We start from the raw sequence: 21,403 nt of genomic DNA, 5'->3' as shown, positions 1-21,403 counted from the left end.
TATGTTTTCTAGTTAACCAAGGAAACTTTCCTTCCAAGTCCACTTCACCAGCCACAGGACCATCATAATCATAACTCAATGAATCGCATTCATTCATCAACGTTTCCACTTTAATATTAGGCATTAAAGTACAGAGAATGTAGCGAAGATCTTTCCCAGACATTGAACCATGTGTCAACAAGGAGCTCCACCAATTAATAAATCCCTTTGGATTACTTAATGGCGGTGGTGCATCTTGTGTGATTCTAGAGATATCAGCGAGAGTTAAAGGTTTATTAATGACTTTGTCGTCGAATACAACAAGTGGAGCAGTAATGTTTGTGTTACCAATAGAACTAGTTGATTTGTCATTTCCAGTACCCATTCTGACCTGTTCAGTCATCTTGTCTTCATCAATCAATTGCTTAAGTTTGACATAAGCTTCTTTGACGTCACTGTCAGAAATTGTAGATAAAATACCATGCAGAAGTTTTGAATCAAGTGGTTTATGAAGATCAATCCTTTCCTTTTGATCATCTTGAAACCTTGCAATTATAGCATCTAAATCGCAAAACAGCTTCTTTGCGACAGGATCAATGTCATGTCCTGTTTTTAACAAGGAGAAAATCTTTTTAAATTCACTCCTCATACATTCAGAGGTGTAGGCCATTTGTTCCTTAATAATGAGTGATGTGTTACTAGCATTCCGTCTCTCTATAGATTCAAAAACCTTTCGACCATTCTTTGACCATAAAATAATGCAAGTCATTCTCCAGGCTTTTTCTTCACTGGATACTGTCTGCTTGAATGGAAACACGATTGTAGGAATCGCATTACGAGTACAGGGATTCTTCCCCAAGTCTCTGTCAGTCAGCACTGATTGAGCTATCAGCCCCTCACAAATGTCATCGTCGTCAGACTGTCCGGCTGCAAAAGCTATGTGTGGTACATGTGATACTGCATGTGTTAACTTCTTGGAATGTTGTCCCTCTGTAATATCAGAGCAGGAATCTTGTATGTCATTGACACCAGCTTGAACCATCGTAAAGTCAACGTGTTTGTTGGTTCTATGTTTCCCCTTGTCATTAATTTTAACGTTGCCAGGCCACTGAGAACTCATCAACTCCCATGCTTTGAATACAGACAGCATGTATTCCTTGTCCCACATCGGATCACAAACAGAAGTATTGTCAATCAAATAACCACGTATCAGATCGAGTTTGTGTTTTTCAAAACTTCCTTCTATGGGATAACGATTATCAGTCCATGAAGCCAACGTGCTTAAAAAAGGTTCTACATAGTAAAAACCTATTTTGCTCTGAATCCATTCCCTCGGGGTCATATTTTTGACAGGTTTGTCAGGTAAAAGAGCCAAGTTGGGATTGGCTTTTAACAAGGCTTTCATAGCTTTACGTTCTATTCTGGGTAAATCAAGCACAGTTTTATATTTGATACTGGGTAAAGTATTTGTCGAAGTTTTACTACTTCGATTCCCCATGGCCTAATTTATTTGATGTTTAACAAAATCAATGAAAAAGTTTTCAAGAGAAATAGTTTGTACAAGTTATATTTTATCTAAAGCAATTTTAGTATGTTAAGTATTAGTAGTTAGTTAGGTCTATTAAACAATATAACGTTTCAAAAGGAATTAAGATATTTTAAATGTTTATATTTATATTGACATGTACTAAACAACAAACAGGCATGCACACTCTATATGCTGCAAAATAAATACAGTCTGTAATAATTTTGTTTTGAAACTTATTTTTTTTGAAATCTAAATTTTGTTTCCTGGATGTTATGATCATAAAATGGATTGCTCGAGACTTTTTTTTTTTTTTTTTTTAGACACAATATATAAAACAAGACAACAACATAAATCAACGAACGACAAACAACAAATCAGGCCTATTCAGTCAGTTGGTTCATTCAGTCAAAGACTTGGTATTTTCTGCATCGATGTCTCACCATATCCGTACCATATCATCAATAATGAGAATTCGAACCTCATTATACAACTCCTTATCATCGTCCACTCAATGATCTCCTCATAGGTACTATTTGCTTTGACTCAGGCGTCAACTCGCCTCCAGGCGTCCACTCGCCTATTCATAGAAATCTGACTCCCTTGGCGTCCACTCGCCAATCTCCACATTAAATCTGACTCCCTTGGCGTCCACTCGCCAATCTCCACATTAAATCTGACTCCCTTGGCGTCCACTCGCCAATCTCCACATTAAATCTGACTCCCTTGGCGTCCACTCGCCAATCTCCACAAAGAACGATACTTTATAACCCAAAGATGAACTTTGTCATAGTAGAAAGTCCTCTAATGAGTTATTAGTATATCACATAAAACAAAGAACAATACAACAACATAGAACAACATAGAACGATTTTATGATCCATATAGTCCAGGAATTATAGCACTTTAAAGTAAATTCAAGTATAATATCTATTTTTCCAATAAAAATTGATAGAAACAGCCGCAAACAGATTCTTTATTGACAGAGATTTACACTTCTCACCCAGCAAAGTAGTTAAGAAAATCAACCACTCACCTGGGCTTGAAGTCTCCGTCAATCTGTTCGTAGACGCCACTGATGGGTTGAATAATATAACTGTCCCTAAAGCTGAATCTATCAACAGACTGGAAAATACTAATGCAGCATAATCACGGCCGTGGTTCTATTCTGACAGATACACTGAGACGTTGTGCAGGCTGAGGAATAGACAACTTTATTAGTCGTTGCAGAGCCCTTATATACTGTTCAACAGATGTCACAAATTCCTTCCCACTTTAGATACTTCTGTACATGGTATGAAGAAACACATGACCTTTACTCTTCACATGTCAGACCTATATTTGAGGAACAGTTCATCCTCTCTTCCCATATGGTCATAGCTTCTCCAAATAGATCATAGGTCTGCTAACAGCAAAGTCACCTCTACAAAGTGTAACCAAACTGAACGTATTCACAGAAATTCGTACTATCAACAGTGGAGGGTTCAAAGGAAAAGAAAGAGAGAGAGAATAAGAAGGAGCGAGATGGGGACAAAGAAAAGGATGCTGACATCTGTTGTGCTTAAGAGATGTCTCCATAGGCACGCCGAAGCACGAAGCATGGACAAACCTGTGAAGAATGCACATGTGTCGGGCTAAAGATTTCCACACCCTTCAGTGAAAATACCAACACAATGAACAAACACTCGATGACAAGTGAAGGATATGTAAAACCCAGCAACACTTTAACAAAGGGGAAACAAATAATAAACTAAAGTACCGTGATCATTGTGATGTAAGCATTTATCAAGAATTTCCCACCATGAATATTGAATAGGAATCAAGGCGGCTAGAATAATTTAACATACAGTAGATGCTCAGTTATGTCTAATTTATGTCTGTTATATAATATTATTTGCATTCGACAACCTGTTTGACTGAAACCACAGCTTCGTATTTCAGATTTGTTTGAGAGTTCAAAGAGGCCGAGCGATCACAGAGGTCTAACACGAAGAGGTTTATTCTGTATCTGGAATACAGACACATTTGATTCCAAGCAATATGAATACATTACATGAATGTGTGAAGTTACTGGGTTTCAATTGTGTAAGTGTTTTGTTATGTTTATTTTTTTCAAACACGTCACATAATAAAAAAAGCAGACAGGAAATAAATAATTACAAACAAAAACAATAGTATAATTCTGAAGAAAAAAATTATAAAAAAAAAAGACAATTGAATAATGAGCTATTTTAAATTACATGTCTGAAAGGGAGTGGGAAGATATTGTACATCTAGTTAGTGAATTCCTTGACTGGAATAAATGGGATTCATGAAATTGTCTCCCATCTATTCATGAGTTTAATCATCAAACATTTGTCAAGAGAATCATTTCTACTCTCATATTCGAAGGACTTCCCAAAATCCCACTCCTCTCAATCTGCATCATAAATCCCCCCCGTCTATAATAAATCATTTGACATGGAATTATTGGATAATCATGACATCCTCTGATCAGTACCAGGAAGTGGAGCTAGTTAGTTAAATCCTGTGGCTCCTCCAAAGGGTCACAAAATAAATGGAAGGGGTTCATTAGATGCTTAATGCAAGAGGAGAAAACCCATTTTTCCCATTTTGTGTTTGTGCTATTTTGGTCCAATATTGAGGAGTTTCACCTCTTTGAACCTCAAACAGTTATGTAAATGAAGACTAAATAGAGATAAGGAGCGCAGGGTCAAGAGCTTAGAAGAAAAAGGCATTAGTTCTCTCCAAAATGCTGCCAAGTAGAAGGTTAAAGTGGCAGATAATGGAAGTACTTCAACAAGCAGCGGTGCAGTGAAATAAAACACAACGCTTCTTGAATAATTATTCATTACGTTTCATCGCAAAGATTTATCAGACTAAACCCTTTGAGATTCGGATGAGATAAACACATTGATCAACTCATGATGAAGTCGATATGTTTTGTTCTGAGGATAAACGATGAACTGAACTTTTGTGGGAGCCTTGTAAATGTTTTTATAAATGCATGAGTGGGCTATTCAGTCTATTGTTCACATACTGAACAATAGACTGAAGTGAAAAAACGCCTCTGGACAGACTGTGTTAGAGTGTCTGAAACTCTTGGTGTTGATAATATAATATCCTCATTGTTTTCATCTGTTGGTGAACTGATGAAATCTCAAAGGGAACAATACACCAGTGTAAATCCATCCACTGCCAAAGACGTCATTGGTGCTGCTGTTGACCTAGAAATTGTCCCTGAAATAATCAAATATACATTAAATGAATCCGCCTGCCTGGAAAAACTTCTCTGGATGAGCTTCAAACAGCATGCAAGTGTCTGTAATCTCCCAAATGAACTATGTGGTTCTTATTAAAGATCTGACGAGAGCACAGATCCAAGAGGTTATGATTACAGTTTCCCCCTCTCCTCCGTCTCACCCTCCCATTGTGCTTATTTGAAAATGTGTCGACTGAATTTCATTTCCCAGTATTTGATTTTTTTTTAATTTATTTTTTTTACGCCTTGCTCATGAGGAAAAGCTTTTCAAGTTTTCCTGTTGACAAAATGTCAGTAAAGCTAAAGGATACGATGTCTACATTGACAGCTTCCCTTCAAATAAATCCTCGTTTGCAGAGGCACAGCACAGACCGGAGACGCTGTTTGTGCGTCTTTAGCCTGCGAGTGGTGACAGGTATTAAATCAAAGCTGTGACAAAAATCTGAAAAGGGCCTTTCAGTCGCATGAACAGTCAAGAGCGCCGTGCTCCTTATTAATGTAGCACTCGCCTCTAATGTCTTTGTCTTTGCACTGCCTTTCAGTATCTTATCTCTTTAGTTTGAGCCCATTTATCATTGTTTGTATTGTAAAAATGCATTTTCTCACATTAGGTCTCTTTGCAAGACCTAACTTTTTTTTTTCTTTCAGTCAACTGCTGGATGTGACAGGGATATGACTTTATGAAACTTCTGGGGGGGGAAAAAAGCTTTTTGTTTAACATCAGACGTTGGGATTATATTTAGAAATAAATAAATCACACATGTCCTTTTTAAACAACAAATCTATCTTGCATACTGTTTGCCATCATCAAACTTTTACACACATACGTTATGTGATGAAATGTTTGCTGTGGTTCAGATCCAACCTGCTGTTAGCTCTTGGAAAGTTTGATTCATATGTGGGTGGATGACTAATAAAACCAGTTTGCTTGTGGTGGTCTAAGCTAGCTATGGATGCCGTGAGCGAGCGAGCGAGCAGCAGGCGTGGGTGAAGCTTCCTATCTATTGAGGGACAGAAAACACACAGCACAGCACTCGCTGGCAGAGTGAGCCCACTTCAGCTCTCCATACAGCTCCCATTGATGAGAGCGCCACTTTTCGCCCCCGTCTCCCCCATTGAGCCGCATATCATGCATTAGATGCTGGAAGAGAAGCTGCAAAAAAGAAAACAGACAAATATAGGAGAGGTCACTCTGTGAGCGCTTTCTGTAAGACTTTTCTTATTTTTTTTTATTATTATTTCCATAAAGTATATTTCCCCGGGTGCTGTGAAAGATAAGATGTGCAGGATGATGCTGTACATAGTCAGGATTTAATTGTCATGGTGGAGGTCAGAGTGATTGCTTCTGCAAAGTCCTTAAAAATTGAATTATAGACAAATCAATGTGCATCATCCCCCATCTATCAAGATCATTTGCTTAAAAAAAAAAACAATCTTCATTTTCAAAAGCTTTTAGCTACAGTTGTTGTCAAGCTAGTGATGCATGAAGGGCTGACTAATACCTGAAAAGTCATTTCCATGCCATATAATTATATTGCAAAGAAAACAACGTTCATCCTTTAGGAAAAACAAACTTGAAAAAAGGAGATATTTCTAGTATATTTAAAATAACGCTGTGCTAGCAAGATTCAAGGTCAATAACGTTGTGTACAGCTGACATAAAGTCCATGTTTGATAGTGTGTTTAACAACAAGACTAACCAGTTTATGTTTCTTCCTACCTCAACATTTTTACACACTAATAACTGGCCATGTTCACCGTTCAGCCTCGGATGAACTGAATATACGTTAGACATTATAAAACGTACAGTAGGAGACTTTGTCCCTGTTGCTGTGGTTTTTAATTTTAGGTACTAGCTATTAAAGATAAACTGCATTTTGATTGAGAATGGTGAACAAAAACACATGCTTTCAATCGTGTCCAATTTTCAAATGGTAATTGACACCCTGCAGCCAATCAGAATCCAGTATTCACCCAGAACATGGTATAAATAGTTGGTAATGGACATTTCATTCTGTGCTTCTTGATCTCAGTTAGGGATCAATACTGTCTATAAATTGGACCTGAAGGGCACTGAGTGGTGTAGGATACTGCGGCGCGGGAGACTAATGTCCAGGTTGGTTGGCAGGAGGAGAAAGAGAACTGGACGTGCATGATGGTCCATCCAAGTCCTCGGGGGGGGGGGGGGGAGTGCTTTAGGAAAAGTGCTGCTCTCATTTTGTCTTGACATCCTGACTTTCCAAAGCAGGCATTGTTCCCTGACTCCTCTTTGGCAGCTGAAGTCACCTTGAGGCAGGATTGCGAGTGATGCCAAAACACTGTGCAACTTACAGCGAAGGCCTGCGTCTAGAACAGCGAATGGTCAATATAATGCACGGTGATGGACAAATGCTCTGACAGGCCTCTGTTTCCACTAAATCCATGTCTTGTTCAGAGTTTTCCAACCTTTGTTGTCTGACGTGACCTGACAGCCCATCAGATGAGCAATTACTACCTCATCGACCCTGTCCATAAATTTCCAATATGCTCTTACATTACCTTATTATAAAGTGGAAGTAACAGTCCTTTTCCCACCTCGAAACATTCTCATGAGAGGAATGGTTTGACCTTCTTAGCTATTTTTGTGAAGCTTAACTGTTCAGTATGATTTCCCTGGGTTGATGTTTGGAAGTCACACTCAGTTTACTGCACAGCCATCATACTGCATTTATTAAAGCTTACAATGTCAACCTTCAGTTCCCTCTTTGAACTATTTCAGATCCATTACTTATAGCTACAGTTATTTACACTGTTATTCCTTACTAACTGGAAAATTGTTCATTTATTTCTTTTAGCTAATTATGCTTCTACATTTCCCTGGAAATGTTTATGCAATACTGATGAACCATGTTTTACTGATAAATAACTGTTAAAAATAAATAACTACTACAATGTGGGCACACCCTTTTGTGTGAATTTAAAAATTAGTCCCCTCAATTTAGTAGACCTAGCCCACAATAACCAGGGCGTCTGTTTTCTAGTTGTTGGTGCCCACCATGTGCTGAGGCTGTGGTCCTTCAGGGATGCGGCCCGGGTTCGAATGCGACCTCTGGCTCTTTTCCTACATGTCATTCCCCACTCTCACTTTCTCTCTTCTTGATTTCTAGCTCTAAGACACATGGCAGAAGATGTCTCATTATTCATGCCAAATGTATTTATTGACTATATTTACAGCACACAATAAACAAAAGTAAACATCCTGACAATTGCTGTGCAACTTCATGTAGCGTACAATGTGACAATCACCTTTATACTTTCTATAAAGGGTCCACTTCTCTCTGTTTACAGTCTGGATTTATTTCTGGTATGTTCTTTGGAAAGCAATCACATAACAATCCACTGGCTGACTGTTTTTTTCCCCCCAGAAATTAATGTACAATCATACACAATATGATATAGCATTGACAGAGAATACGGCTACTATCACGGGAAAATGAAACTGCTGTCAACGACTATGGTAAAAGGTAGGTAGTTCTTCAATTTAATGAGCAGTTTTCTTCATGTAGGTACAGCAGTATTTGTGGAAGAGCATTCATCATTCTCTGCGCAGTCTACTCTTTCTTGTTGTGGTGGAATACCTCGCTGGGACTGTTTCAGTCTGATCGATATGTAGTCCAAGTAATGCTCCATCACCTCACCTTGTTTTCTTTGTCTTTTCTTTTTCTGCAGACAGCCCCCACACTCAGGGAAGTTTGAAAGCATCAATTCAACTCAGTATCTCATCCCCCGCCCCCAATCTTCTCTTGTCTTTCTGACCAGTTTCAGTGTTATACATGTCCAGGTTTGGACAGGTAGGCTATGAGGGCCACCACTACCCCCACATACATCCCAGTCCCGACTGTGATGGAGAGAGCAGCCAGGAACAGGGCTCTTCTTGAGCTCATTCCCGCTCTGGAGAAGTCTCCCTTGGAGATGGCCTTGCCAGTCTGACAAAAAAAAAAAAAAAGGAAAGGGAAAAAAATGGGAGAGAGAAATGAGCTGGTATGTTACTCATCAGCACAGAGTGTATGAGTAGGTGTTCAGCTACAGTTAAAAGAGAGAAAACAAGAAATGCTCTTGGGGAGCCATTAGTAACTATGGCAATTAGGTCATTATACCTCTGCTGACAGTGACAAATGTGTTGTTTGGGTGTTTGGGTTTCCTATCAAAAAATGAGCCTGGCCTTTATTCATTCTTTTGACACATTATTTTCTGTTCTAGTATAATTGTCTCTGCAATTAATGTGAAAGATGCTGCAAAAGCACTTGGATATGCTGTACTTTGAGGTTGGAGGGCAGAATTTGATGTGGAAGTGGGAGTGTAAATGTGACAAATAAGGTCTTAAAAAAACGTTTAAAAAGTGCTCTGCTCGGAATTATGGATCGGTCATCATTTTCTAATATAATTATTATTGATTAAAAATCAAAATGTGCATGCGACTTTTATTTCACAAAAACAATGCTTTTATTTTGTTGTAAGTGGATAGACACTTAATTCAGATAGACAAAGAATGGGGAATGATGTGTGTGAAAGGGGCCACGGGTCTGATGTAAATCTGGCCTCTGGACGGCTACATCCGCGCACTAACCACTACGCTACCTGTTTTCCTTTTTCCATTACTTTTGAACCCGTGTAATGCAGTACTGCCACCAGACAGGAGCTGTAGTGCATTTAAAAGCTCTTCGCTGACCGCCAGTGAATAATAGAAGAAGAAATCGTTACGGTCAGATGACATAACTGTAACCTTATAGACTAGTAATGCTACGAAACTAGCTCATCATTTTAAAACTAAAGGAACTATACACTTTACTCAACATTGTTCAGCACAATAGTTTGTTTCTGTGGTTACAATTACAGCAATTGTGAAAAAAAATCACATTTATTGGATATAAGGCACCAGCCTCCACTGGTCAGTTTTAATATGGCACAGTTAGGATACTAATGTTTCATAACATGGATCTGGGTGTACATCATGTTAACCTTTTTCCATGTTTTTTGATCATTTCAGTCATAATTATAGGCTCCTCTGTTCCACTTGTGCACATAAGACTAGTGTGTATAGTAGTCCAAACCTGCTGAATACGTTACGTTATCAATCATCTGCAGTGGGGCTCACAGGGTGGAAAAGGAGCTGAGGTAGCATGTGTCTGGTTGTCTGCGCTTGCCGACCTTAAATAGAATGCATATAAGCAGAGTTAATGGCAGACTCGAGCTCTAAGGGTCTTTACCTTGTGAGAGTAGTAAAAGGCAACGATGCCCAAGGGCCAGAAGCAGCAGAGCATGGAGAAAATGGCGAGGCCCAGGTAGTCCCGAGGGGGCAGCACGATGAAGTTGTCCTCGCTCTCACTGTCACTGGAGCTGTCACTCTGGAAGACAGCAAGTTGAAGAGTAATTAAGTGTCAGAAAAAAAAGAAGAATATGATGTCTTTTTTTTTTTTTTTTTTTACATGACTGATTTAAAACCCACAATTTTGAAGGACAATCTACACATTGAAAATGTTAGTTAAAGTTGACTACATTGATATCGAGTTTGCCCTCAAGGCAAAAAGGAAGGATGTCGTGTCGAGAGTCAGATGTACTTTGGATATCTTCGGCTGGGTTTAGCTTGACAACTTGTGCCCCCCCCCCCCAGGCCAGTGTATCAACCCTTGTTCGTCTACCACCAAGGAAAGGATATGCTCAGCCAGCCAGAGAGGATTTGGTGCTTCTGTCAACACCCATGAGCGGCCTGACAGATAACACAGGATTAACGGATTGTCCCATCATTGCACGGTGACAGGGGAAACAGCAAGGCGACAGTGTCATTTATGTGCTAGATTGCTCCGACAGCGAGCGAGACCACCACCATCTCTGCTCAATACACCTGTCGTCTTTCAAGGCTGTGACTGCTCACCAAGCTCCAGGTTCTATGCCATGATACTGAAGCTCAGGGCCACACGGGTGGAGTGGGCTAATAAACGATAGATTTAGCGCATGGGTACATGGTGCCTGCAGCACAGATTTCAATGTGACTTCACGAGTGATCTTTGAGGGGATGTCCACCATCCCCGACACTGAGTGGATGTTTGTCTGAATAAATAGCCCCAAGAATGAGCAGGTTTCATTTGTTAGTCTTGCTGCCTTTAGGGATCAATCAGAGGGGGGAAAGAGACGGCGCAAAATCGAAATCGTTATGTAAGGCAGGAACTGAACCAACCATTTTAGAGGTAATTAAAGTACAGTCAGGGAGGCAGGCAAAGTAATGAACCATACATGTTCCCTGATTTAGTTTCTCATCTGATCTACCAAACCACGCAATGTAATATAATTATCTTGAGCTATTTTGGGAGTGTTTCTGTGTAAATCTTACAGTATTTCGATGTTAGGGGGAAGAAGAGGACAGCAGTGCTATGCAACTCAATTACTAAAGGGCTACCGTGGCCAAGGAAAGATTATGAAGCGACCTGTTATCTGCTTTATGAACAGTGTCCACCTGGACAGCCGTGTGTGATGCATCAAAACAGCAGCTGGTCATAACCGAATAATCTGACATCACATGAATGGAAGCAAACAGCAGTAATCTGCTTTTATCTTTGTAGCAGGACTTGATAACAGAGCTGAGTGACTGCTGCATTCAGTCCTTCTGACAGCCGATCTGACGCCCAGTCTGGCTGACTGGGAACAGAATCCCAGTCTCAAGCAAGTATTACTGATGGTTCTTCCACAGTGCTACAGTGCCATTTAACAACCCTGTCACAGCTTTCTCCGAGGCCTTGTTAGAGTCTAGAGGAGCCACAGTAGACTCCGAAGCAGGGCACACACAGACTGCTGCACCCTGTTAGTCTGGGCTGTCGCTGTGGAATCCTCCACACAGTCTTGTTACTTTGTCACCTGCAATTTATTATTTTTCTGAAAGATTTTTTGAAAGATTTCAAACATTTGCTGACAAAAACTAGTGATGGAATTACAATTTTAAAGCTACTCTTCTCATGCTGTCCAAACTTGTTCAACTGGACTGCTTGCGGTGAAGCCTTGAATTGTGAATGGTTTGCATGACGTACTGCACGTGTGCTCAGATAAGTCTGAATCTCTGTCCACACTAAGCGTATCAACATTAACTTAGGTTAAAAACACACAACATTATAGCCTCATTAGTTTTTAAGTCTGTTGGACCAATGAACTGGTTTGGGCCACTCTGACAAAGCACGTGGCCAATCACAGTTTGAAGAGCGAGGCCTGGGTTTACCAATTAACTTTAAGGGGCTGAAGCTACCTTGGTTTGCACTGTTGCCATGACATTTTTGAGGGATAGTACTGGTGGAAGGACCATTGAAAATATATCTGCTGATTTAAAAAAAATAGGATGTGTAGTTGCCACACACTATAGACTACACCCCTGAACTCAAGGAGGTGTCTCTTCCCTATTGCTTATCTTAAGTCAAGCACACATACAGAAACATAATAATTAAAGGTAAATAAACACATTCTAAGCAGAAGGTCTCGTCTTACAGCTGGATAACTTTGTTCACATCGGATTCATTTGTCCTTTTGATTTGACGGGGAATAGCTTTATCTCCATACCTGCTCCGACAGCCCTGCATCAGCACAGTCCTGCTAAATCCCCTCACAGCACAGCATCACTTATTGCATTAATGGCAGTTGCTGCCATGTCTCGATCTATCTGCTCGGCCTGCGAGGGACAAGAACTGGCGCAATAATCAGCCCTGGGAGGTCAAAACACTTCTTTCTCTGCCAGATCAGAGCTCTCAGTGTTTTGAAAACGTCCCTGGATGAAATTAGATTTTTAAGGCTTCTGAAAGAGCTTTTTTTCTGTCGTGGTTTCATTTGGTGGGGAGAATCACAATCAGAGCCCTTAAAGAAAAGTAGTGTTCATTGATCATCGCAGATGTGTCATTTTCTTAGAATGTAATTATAAAACAAAAGCAGACAATTACTTAACAATAGATTAGAAAGACTGGAGTAAATTGACCATATAGAGAACAGAATGAGAAGAGAGCGTGATTCATACTGGCAGTCTATTAGAAGGAAATAATAACCTTCACTTTACGCTCCATGACTCACTTTCTGCTGAAAGATGGCTCTTACAGTTATGAGTAAGTGCTGTAACACCTTTTATATCGTAAAGCAACTCATTATTCTAATTACTCAGTGAAAGACTGCTAATCGGCTCTATTTATATTAATTGTCTCTTAGATGTCTTTAGTTGGAGTAATTATTCCCATATTAGCGTGTAGCAGGAGAGACTTCATGCATAGTTTCTTCTGAAACACTTCCGATACCCAAAAACATGCAAGTACAGAACTGCAAAGTAAACCATTTATTTTTTCTTTCTTGGTGATCTCTGACCTCGTACTCGGGACCCTGCTCCTCCTCCACGTCATACGACACAGTTTGGATCTTTTCATCCTTCTCTCCTTGTGTGTTGTCCAGGTTGATTTCCGTGGAAACTCCATCCGCCACGGTGTCCTTACTCTCCGTGAACGTGGTCTCAAAGCTCTCGCTCTTGGAGTCTTTGCTGTGCAGACTTACGTCGTCCTTGTACAGGATAAAGTTCGGTCTGTAAAATGCCTCCACAGCCAAATGCAGGGAGGTAGCATCCAGGAACTGTTGGGTCTTCTTGCCATTGGTCTCCGTGTAGTAGTAACCGATGAGGCTGTCCTGGTAAGGCTGGCTTGGGTAGTCGCACTGGTAACCCTGGTAGTCGTTGTGCACCACATGTTTACTGGTTTTGTCAAGCAGGGGGTTCTGGAGCTCACTGAGGCTCTCCATGATGGCAGGCTCAATGGTCTAGGGGATGAAAGCGGGAGGTCCAACAATGATTTGGCAGACTATAGGCTGGAAATATAAATAGTTATAATTTCATTTGGTAAATACAAACTATAAAAGAAACAAATAATTGGAAGTTCAATCAGAATCTGCATATACGTTTTGCTATTTGTCCTTGTGAATTCAGAGCAGGACATATCTTGATGTTGTTTGCATTCCTCTCACAAGCCAGTCTGAGCCATAAAACCACCATCTGCTGTACGTTCAACTGTTGCATCTCAGACCTCCAGATTCCTAAACACACAGGAGAAAATCTCTTCCACGCGTCAAGGCTGCCTATAAAGCAGGAAAAGTGAGTCAGGTGCTGCTGCATTTTGCACTGCATACCAATCACTTTGACTGTCTGTGATCTGGGCTCGCTGAATTTATCCAGGCACCTTGAAGTGCAACTGAGGGACTAATAAGAAAAAAAGTCTGTTTTTTTTAGGGGGTAATAGTATAAAATAACAACACTGAGGAAACAAGTCTTCATAGAAGAGGCTGTGTTATGTATTGTGTAGGTCTAGTTGGCGTTAAGCAAATATACTGTTTGGTTTTGCAAATCCAGGACCTTTTTGACCACAATAACTACATTTCAGATTTTTTTTTTCTCATGTTAAACAATAATGTGTGATATAGCCTTTGAGGCTCGAGCTGCACCTTCTTTGGGAATTAGCAGGAGTAAAGGAGTCATTTCGTACTATTAAGTTGAAAGTGCTGTTATTAAAATTTAGCCCCAGGTTGAATTAGTATTTAAAATATTTGACTAAGAAGATTAAAAGTAGTCAGTGGCCTGAATGCGCTGCTTCCCGGGGACATGGAGAAGATTTGTAGGTCTACAGCAGACCTTTAGCCTCTGTGACCCCGAGGGAACAAAAGCTTGTGCAGTGAGTCCCAGAGCTGTTGGAGTAGAGTAGATGGAGAAAGTGGGCCAGGCAGTGGCTCAATCTGAGCCCACTCACACCAAATACTTCAGCTCATATCTCACACACTGTGTCCTGCACTCTCCATCCTCACATACCTCTGAGGCTGAGCACTCTCCAGATAACAGGGAATTCCATTACACACTACATTACACAACAAAAACCACATCCCACAACCACAAATAATTAATCTGACAAGAGAAGATGTGCACTCAGCACATGTGAGTGTGCTTCGACTCCACAATTATTCATGAACATGAGCACATACAACACTTCTCTCTTTCTCTTGTCTTTCTTTCATAGTTTATTTCATAGCACTCTATCTCTCTCTCATACACAAAGGCACACAACTGTCCTTATTGTGATGATATCACCTTTGTTTTTACCCAGCATAACGCTGCATTTTTTTTCCATTTCAATTTTTCTACATGATCACAGGGGAAATCATTCTGTGTGAACTGTTTTGGTCGTTACTATTACATCTGCTATGGAAGCTAGCAATCTTAAAAAAATATATATATATATTTTTGATACCAGTTGCTAAACATCCAAAAACATCTCACCTGTGATGCAAAATCCTTCCGCAGCTTTGTTCAGCATCGTTCCTCGGCAAAAACTGAGTCGATTGAGACAGACGGACCCTCCTTTCCAGTACTTCACGTTATCAGTTTAGGTAAACAATCATGGTAGCCCAACATATAACATATGTCATCCGTGAATAAGGAAGTTAGTCCGCGCCTGCGAGAAGAACGGACTTTGTTCGCGGAGCTCTCCCCGCCATGGCACCGCTGCTGCGTCTGACGGGTGGATTTTACGCACAGTGTGGCACCGAGCTCAAGCTCCAAACATCTCTGACAGAGGCTCAGCTGACTTCCTCTAACTGACTGGGTGTGTGAGGCGCGCTGTGAACTCCAACACAAACCACGGATTTGACATTTCCAAACTCTCCTCGTCTTGCCTGGGCGCTTTCCCCCAGCCTTATGTCTCATATGCTGGCTCATTTTACGCCCCCAGTACAAGAGGTTGTACTGTTTTGTCTTTGTTGCATAAGCAGTGTTTGGAAAAAGGTTGGGTGCGTCCTGACAGAGCAATTGTATTGGATAAGCCAGCTTTTTTTTCTGCTTTGCAAATTCACTTGGCTCATGAAATAATTGCAATGCTTGTTTAACTTGCACAACTGAATTGCAGTCTAAGTGTTATTCCTCCCTGCTGAGTACACCCACCGCATGTACCCAGTACAGCACAAAAACTTCACAGCTCATCTTTAATAAAGCTCTCCCTCTGCTGCATGTATTTTTGGATTCTCCCTCCTTATTTTTTTTTTTAAAGTTTTTTATTATAGCTGAAAAATGGACAATCTAACCTGATTTCGTTCTCCATGAAGCAATGTGCATGTCTCTGAATTAGTTCCAAAAATATCTCGGGTCCAAACTACTATTAAATTCATTGCACATTTAGATTTGATTAATATTTCAGGCAAATCACATGCATTTATCATGAGCCTGCCAATTTAGTTGTGCCTTTAACCCTCTCTGCTAAGCTGCTTATTATTTCCATGCCACCATTTATCATTGTAAACACTGTTTACACAACATTAATATGGATGTGTTTCTCATAGGAGCAACATAATGGATTCAACACAGGAAAACTACACCTCATTTATTTGTTTCCCACTGGAGAATAATCATGACTACAGTATTTACAGTGTTGCTGTAGACTCGTGTAAAACACTAAAATAAGCACCTATCAGAGGCTGTAATGCAATGCCAAGAAACTAAGAGACTGATATACAGCATCTGAACACTGGACACATATCTTATTCAGAAGGAGCACTCTGTTCCACAGGCTCATAAAAACGCCTGGAGTTAATAATGTGCAAGCCCAGGCTCTGTCACTTTCACTGGGAGATATGCATTAAGGTGCTGATGGACACTTTATGAGGGAAACATGGGGCTGCATTTATAAAAGCGGGCACACATGAGCTGCTTCTCATTCTCTCCCTCGGAGTCACCTTGTATTCACATGCAAGAAGGGATGTGGCATAACAGCCCCTCCATCTCTGTGATGGATACCACTCCCTCAGGAGATGAGTATATTACAAGAGAGGGCGAGGAGGGGAGCACAACCTGCAACCGTTTATCCATTATTCCAGATCTTTCTCTTCCTCTATCCATCAGCCTTCTCGGCAGGATTCAGAATAAAATTTTCTGACAAAGATCTATGTCGTAAAAATGACACTGAAAGAGAGTCTCAACATATATTCAGGTTTAAAATGTTTAACTCAGTGGCCTCACATTAAGCATGAGAAAAGAAGATTTCTCCTTGGACCAGGCTCTTTTCTTTAGATGGACGGTGAATATTTATGGTCCCCACTGCGCCTCTTATTATCTGCTCCATTTTCCTCTCTATATTTAGACATGGTGTCACTATATAACAGATGCACTATTTGTCAAGTGTTCCCTCCTCAGAGTCATGTAATTTCCAGAAACAAAACAGCTGATTACAGATAAATATGCAAGTACTTATGCACAGCAGCTTGACACAGAGCAGTAATGAAGCAAAACATGTTCTTACAGTTTGCTGTTTATTAACTCGCTTTCCTCCACCCCGTTGGATATCTTGGCCAACTCTTGACACTGTGAACTTTCCTGAGGCCCATTAGCCGTCTTTAATCATTCAAACACTTTTGGGAATTCATCAGGCTAATCCGATTGGCAGGAAAAGTATCAAAGCACTTAATTTGATCTGGCCTAGTCGGCTATTGCGAAGAAAGTGGGGGATTTAAGCAGCTTTTCCCACATGGACATTCTGTGCTTTATTTCCTGTTTTATTAAACACTATAACAAGCGTATGCCAAAAGGAGATTTCTAACCACAAATTCGACCCAGGGGAGTGATGAACATGAGCAAAAATACACAATTAGATCAGTCTGAATGGATGAAACACTATTAAGTGAAATAGAATAACATGAAACAACCAGGGTTTTTTTTTTTAATAAAAAAGGATGTGTGAAGAAAAATCCAAGACAGATTTAGCAAATAGTTTCATACCCACCGCCCCCACCTCATTGTATCTAAGAAAAGCTGAGCACCCCCAGGACCAACACAAAAAAAGCAATCCATTGCTGTCAAAAATTAACATAACATGTTTCAGTGATAAATCCCTAAAGAATATGCCTACTGCCAACGTTCTTCTTTCCAAAATAACTTTGTTTCAACTCAATTTTTTTTTTGTTATTTGTGCAATATTACTTTTTTCACAACCTCAGAGCAGAAAAGGCCCCCCTCCCCCCACCACCACCACCACCGATACCTTTGACACCTTCTATAAGACTAGGTGCCCGGCTTGCAAAGGCCTGATTGCCCTTAGTTATCAGTCGACCACAACCATAAAGAAACTCCTATCAGCTCAGAAAAGGGTACATAATTTATATGGGGTTAGAATGTCTTTGCTTTAAGCAGGGGCCTGGTCATGTTGAGCCTTAAAAGTCAGCAATAAAATATAAAAAATCAATACAGAAAAAAGCCCGGAAGCTAATGAAGGGAGGCCAGAATTTGACATATGGTCTTGTTTTCTTGAACCAGGGATAATTTGCGCTGCAGCAATTTATACCCATTGAAGGAGGAGGAGGGAAGCCAGAGTAAAGACTGTTTACAGGGCATTTCTGAATTAGAAAATGGATTGAACAAAAGTTAAAAAAAAAAACTTTTTCAAAGGATTTTCTTCAAAGGATAAAGTAGAACTTAAACGTGCTGAAAGAAGAATGGCTGAAAATCCTCATTAAGCTGGACATTATTGTGTACTGTATACATGATCATCTTTGTTTTAGCATCACTACATTTAAGGAAAATTTTGAGAAGTGCCAGCATATTGGAAAAGCACACTTGAAAGTTTGATCAGACTGCTTTGTTTGTTCTGTTACTGGTTGTCATCAACATGAGGGGATTTCTTTTTTTTTTTTATTAACAAATTTAAATCGTCCTGTATCAGTTTGACTCTTTACAAGAGTTAACTGATTTTTATGTTGCTTTTTTTCATCTATTTTTTTAAACACTGTTCCTGTTGATCATTGCAGAAATGAAATGCTCTTGCAATCAGCCACAGAACACATTCGGCAAAAAACAGCAGGACTTTGGTACCTGCAGTGCCAGGTTCAGGTGCAAGAGCAGGAGGAGGTTTGGCATATGGGAGGGTGTTGACAGTAGCAGAGGATGGACCTCCTTCAAGATCTGGAGTCATGCTGCAAACTAAAAAAAACCCACATTTTAGAGCCAAACACTGCCTCATATCCAGCTCCTGACTCAGTGTACAATGAGCTGGCCAGGAAGCAGATGACAGCGCCATGCACTATTAGGGGCAGAAAAAGAGTGAGAGTATGTAAATTACATCTGGTGATGAATAAGATAGGAGGTAGGTAAGGGAATAAATAACAGATCAAGCATTACACCTTCAGGCAGTGGGTCTTTCTTCCAAAGGAGCAAAAGCTCTTTTAAAAACTTCATTTGTTTACCACGAAACAATGCTCTCATGCCCCCACAGAATTAACTTCAGAGAGCAATATAACCAAATTTCACTTTAGTTATTTGTTGAGGTCTAATAGTAAAGTCTACTGGTCTGCAGGGCTTTAAAAGCAATGGATTTATTGCCTGCTCACATCCAGAGGAAATGAAAATGAGTTTGACTCCTACAGTAGGTTGTCATAATGAAAAACATAATAGTCGGTGAATGCCAACATTATGAGAAGCAATCCCATTTAAGTGTTTGAAAGTTGCACAGTACGTGACTTTTCAAGGTCCTTGGACAAATGTTTAATCAGAATATTAGCAGGGTGTGTTTGGATGTTAGCCCACGTTGCGGGGCAAACAGGGAGAATGGATGTGCAACGAGTCCCCAGGGACCAGCAGAAGCTTTTGGCTTCACAGTTCTCTAACTCACAAATGCAATATGTGTCGAATTAGTCGAGAGAGCTCCATCAGGAGGTGAGAGGTCAAAGTTTGTCTTTCACGGTTTCAGACAGAAGTACCACTTTGTAGCTCTACCCTTCACCTGTATCCACATATCCCTTTAGCGGAGCATAAAAAATGCAAAGTGTGCAACTTGGGAGCGAGCCAGTCTGCAGCGGCTGTAGTTAACGTCAATCATAATTGAACTTCCTCCCACTGAAGGAAAGCGAATGAGGACAGTGGGGAGCCTCTCATCTTTAAAGATCGCTGGCACTGGTACAGTAGCACACCGCTGCACTCCAGAGAGACGCTGCGTGCAGATTAATGGCATTCTCCATGGCAAGATTTGAAAACTTCCATTAATAGAACACCAATGATAATTTACTTGGACAGGCGAGCTGCTTCTCTGTGAATAATGAAGTGGGCCTGGGATCATTAATATGATGGATTTCCTCTAATGCGTTGATGCTGTGCCAGATGGAAAAATAATAATAATAGCGATGTACATTGTTTGCATTATTGATCTGTTGACTGAATACGGCCATGACTTGTTACAAGAACCTTGCCTCTGTTTAAGGAGATTAAAGATTTTTAAGAAATAATACCTCTGATCTTTCCATTTTAACATTGGAAACATGCAATGTGAAGCTTTCAGACCATGACTGATGTCGGATTTGAAGATATGGTTTTATCCTGTCTTTATTCGTCCAATCTAAAGAGGCAACAATTAAACGTGCCTTACCAGAGCTGATGTGCTCTGCCAGCTTTAAGCTCTTGTCTTGAAGACTTCTTTCTTCTTTGAATGGATTAAAGCGTTCATTAAAGAGCAGAGGATTTTGCCATTACATTTTCTGTATGCTTTTAGGAAAACAGAGCTTAACGAAGACAGATTCCCCGTTCTGTCAGTGCTGCTCGGCTGCTGTAGAACAGCTATAAATAGGTGATGGTATGGAGCTGCTGCAGGTTAAGCAGCGGAGCTCGCTGAGGGCGTGCAGTGACTCATTGCCTTGTCTCATTGCATTATGTCAGTTACCTGGTGTCTGCACCTGTCACAACACCTCCTACCTTCACCTCAAAAGCACTGACTCACAACATAAACAAGAGCCTGTTACACTATACTGAATAAATATTCTTCAGATTTTCAAAGCAGCTATGATCTTCATTTTTAAAATTGAAATTGAATAAATTATCACATCTGGTGTAAAAGAGTCTTGGAGAATAAATCTGCTCTGCCTTTACACAGTGTTTAAGCATCTTTGAGCTAATTGTTTTGGCTTATAACCTGCACATTTACTGCTTTGGTTCAGCAGTCAATTAAGATTAACAATGATCACAAAGAGGCTAAAACCAGTTTATGTTGCCTGTCAAGCATCAATCCGGTATCAATTAGTCACTATGGTTGAAAGCATCTAGCAGTTAAAAGTAGCGTACAAGATATTTTCCTTATTGTGAAAGTTATTGGACCTAAACCGGGATATAAAAAAGACCATTGTTTCAAACTGTATGTAGATATTACACCTGGCGCTAAATGAATTTAACAATGCTGCTGAATGTGTAAGATACCTGCTAATATAAGCTAGTCACTATGAAAACAACATGGATTATTTTGCAGCCACCAACTTCTTTAACTTTCTGTAGGTTGAAGGACAGCACAAGCACACTGTTTTAAAAGTTTACACCCCCCGGAGGAAACAGCTTTGCTCTCCTGAGATCCTCTTTATCAGTCAATGACAGTTTTTTTTTTTTTTTAATAATGTACAAATTCCTTTGTTACTTGTAAAGAGTAAATCAATGGGACTAATTAGCCTAAACATTTTAGCAGTTTGCATCTTCTGCAGTGTGATTGGAAACTATATTCTGCAGACACAAAACATGTGAAACTAATTATAACATTTTATGATCCCTTTATTAAGTATTCGCTGTAAGACTCTTCTGCTCCAGACGCTTG

General features: G+C 40.1%; 2 protein-coding genes across 3 annotated transcripts in view; one reads left to right on the top strand and one right to left on the bottom strand.

Annotated features, from left to right (window-relative positions):
• LOC306840366 (delta-like protein 4) overlaps positions 1-21,403 on the top strand; it is a 94,796-nt gene that overhangs the window by 10,610 nt on the left and 62,783 nt on the right. The gene's annotated exons all lie outside the window — the stretch shown is intronic.
• On the bottom strand, positions 8,363-15,530 carry LOC306840368 (synapse differentiation-inducing gene protein 1-like). Of its 2 annotated transcripts, XM_079369603.1 has the most exons (5): positions 15,076-15,530; positions 13,710-13,886; positions 13,131-13,619; positions 10,013-10,150; positions 8,363-8,731 (listed from the first exon to the last, which is right to left on the bottom strand). In XM_079369603.1, exons 3-5 carry the CDS (start codon positions 13,551-13,553, stop codon positions 8,573-8,575), a joined length of 720 nt encoding a protein of 239 aa, XP_079225729.1. In that variant the 5' UTR covers positions 13,554-13,619; positions 13,710-13,886; positions 15,076-15,530; the 3' UTR covers positions 8,363-8,572. The 2 variants fall into 2 exon arrangements, with proteins under 2 accessions (XP_079225729.1, XP_079225728.1); XM_079369602.1 differs by lacking the exon at positions 13,710-13,886 and having other exon boundaries at positions 15,076-15,528.

Source organism: Symphodus melops, assembly GCF_947650265.1.
Source record: "Symphodus melops genome assembly, chromosome: 19".
NCBI lineage: Eukaryota > Metazoa > Chordata > Actinopteri > Labriformes > Labridae > Symphodus > Symphodus melops.
Note: the sequence above shows the minus strand (reverse complement) of the source record. Positions and strands in the feature narration are given on the sequence as shown.

Coding starts and splice junctions, on each gene's coding strand:
- LOC306840368 (XM_079369603.1), bottom strand. CDS start 13,553: ATGGAGAGCCTCAGTGAGCTCCAGAACCCCCTGCTTGACAAAACCAGT. Junction 10,151..13,130: donor AGCAGGGTCCCGAGTACGAG/GTCAGAGATCAC, acceptor GCTGTCTTCCAG/AGTGACAGCTCCAGTGACAG. Junction 8,732..10,012: donor CCTTTTACTACTCTCACAAG/GTAAAGACCCTT, acceptor TTTTTTTGTCAG/ACTGGCAAGGCCATCTCCAA.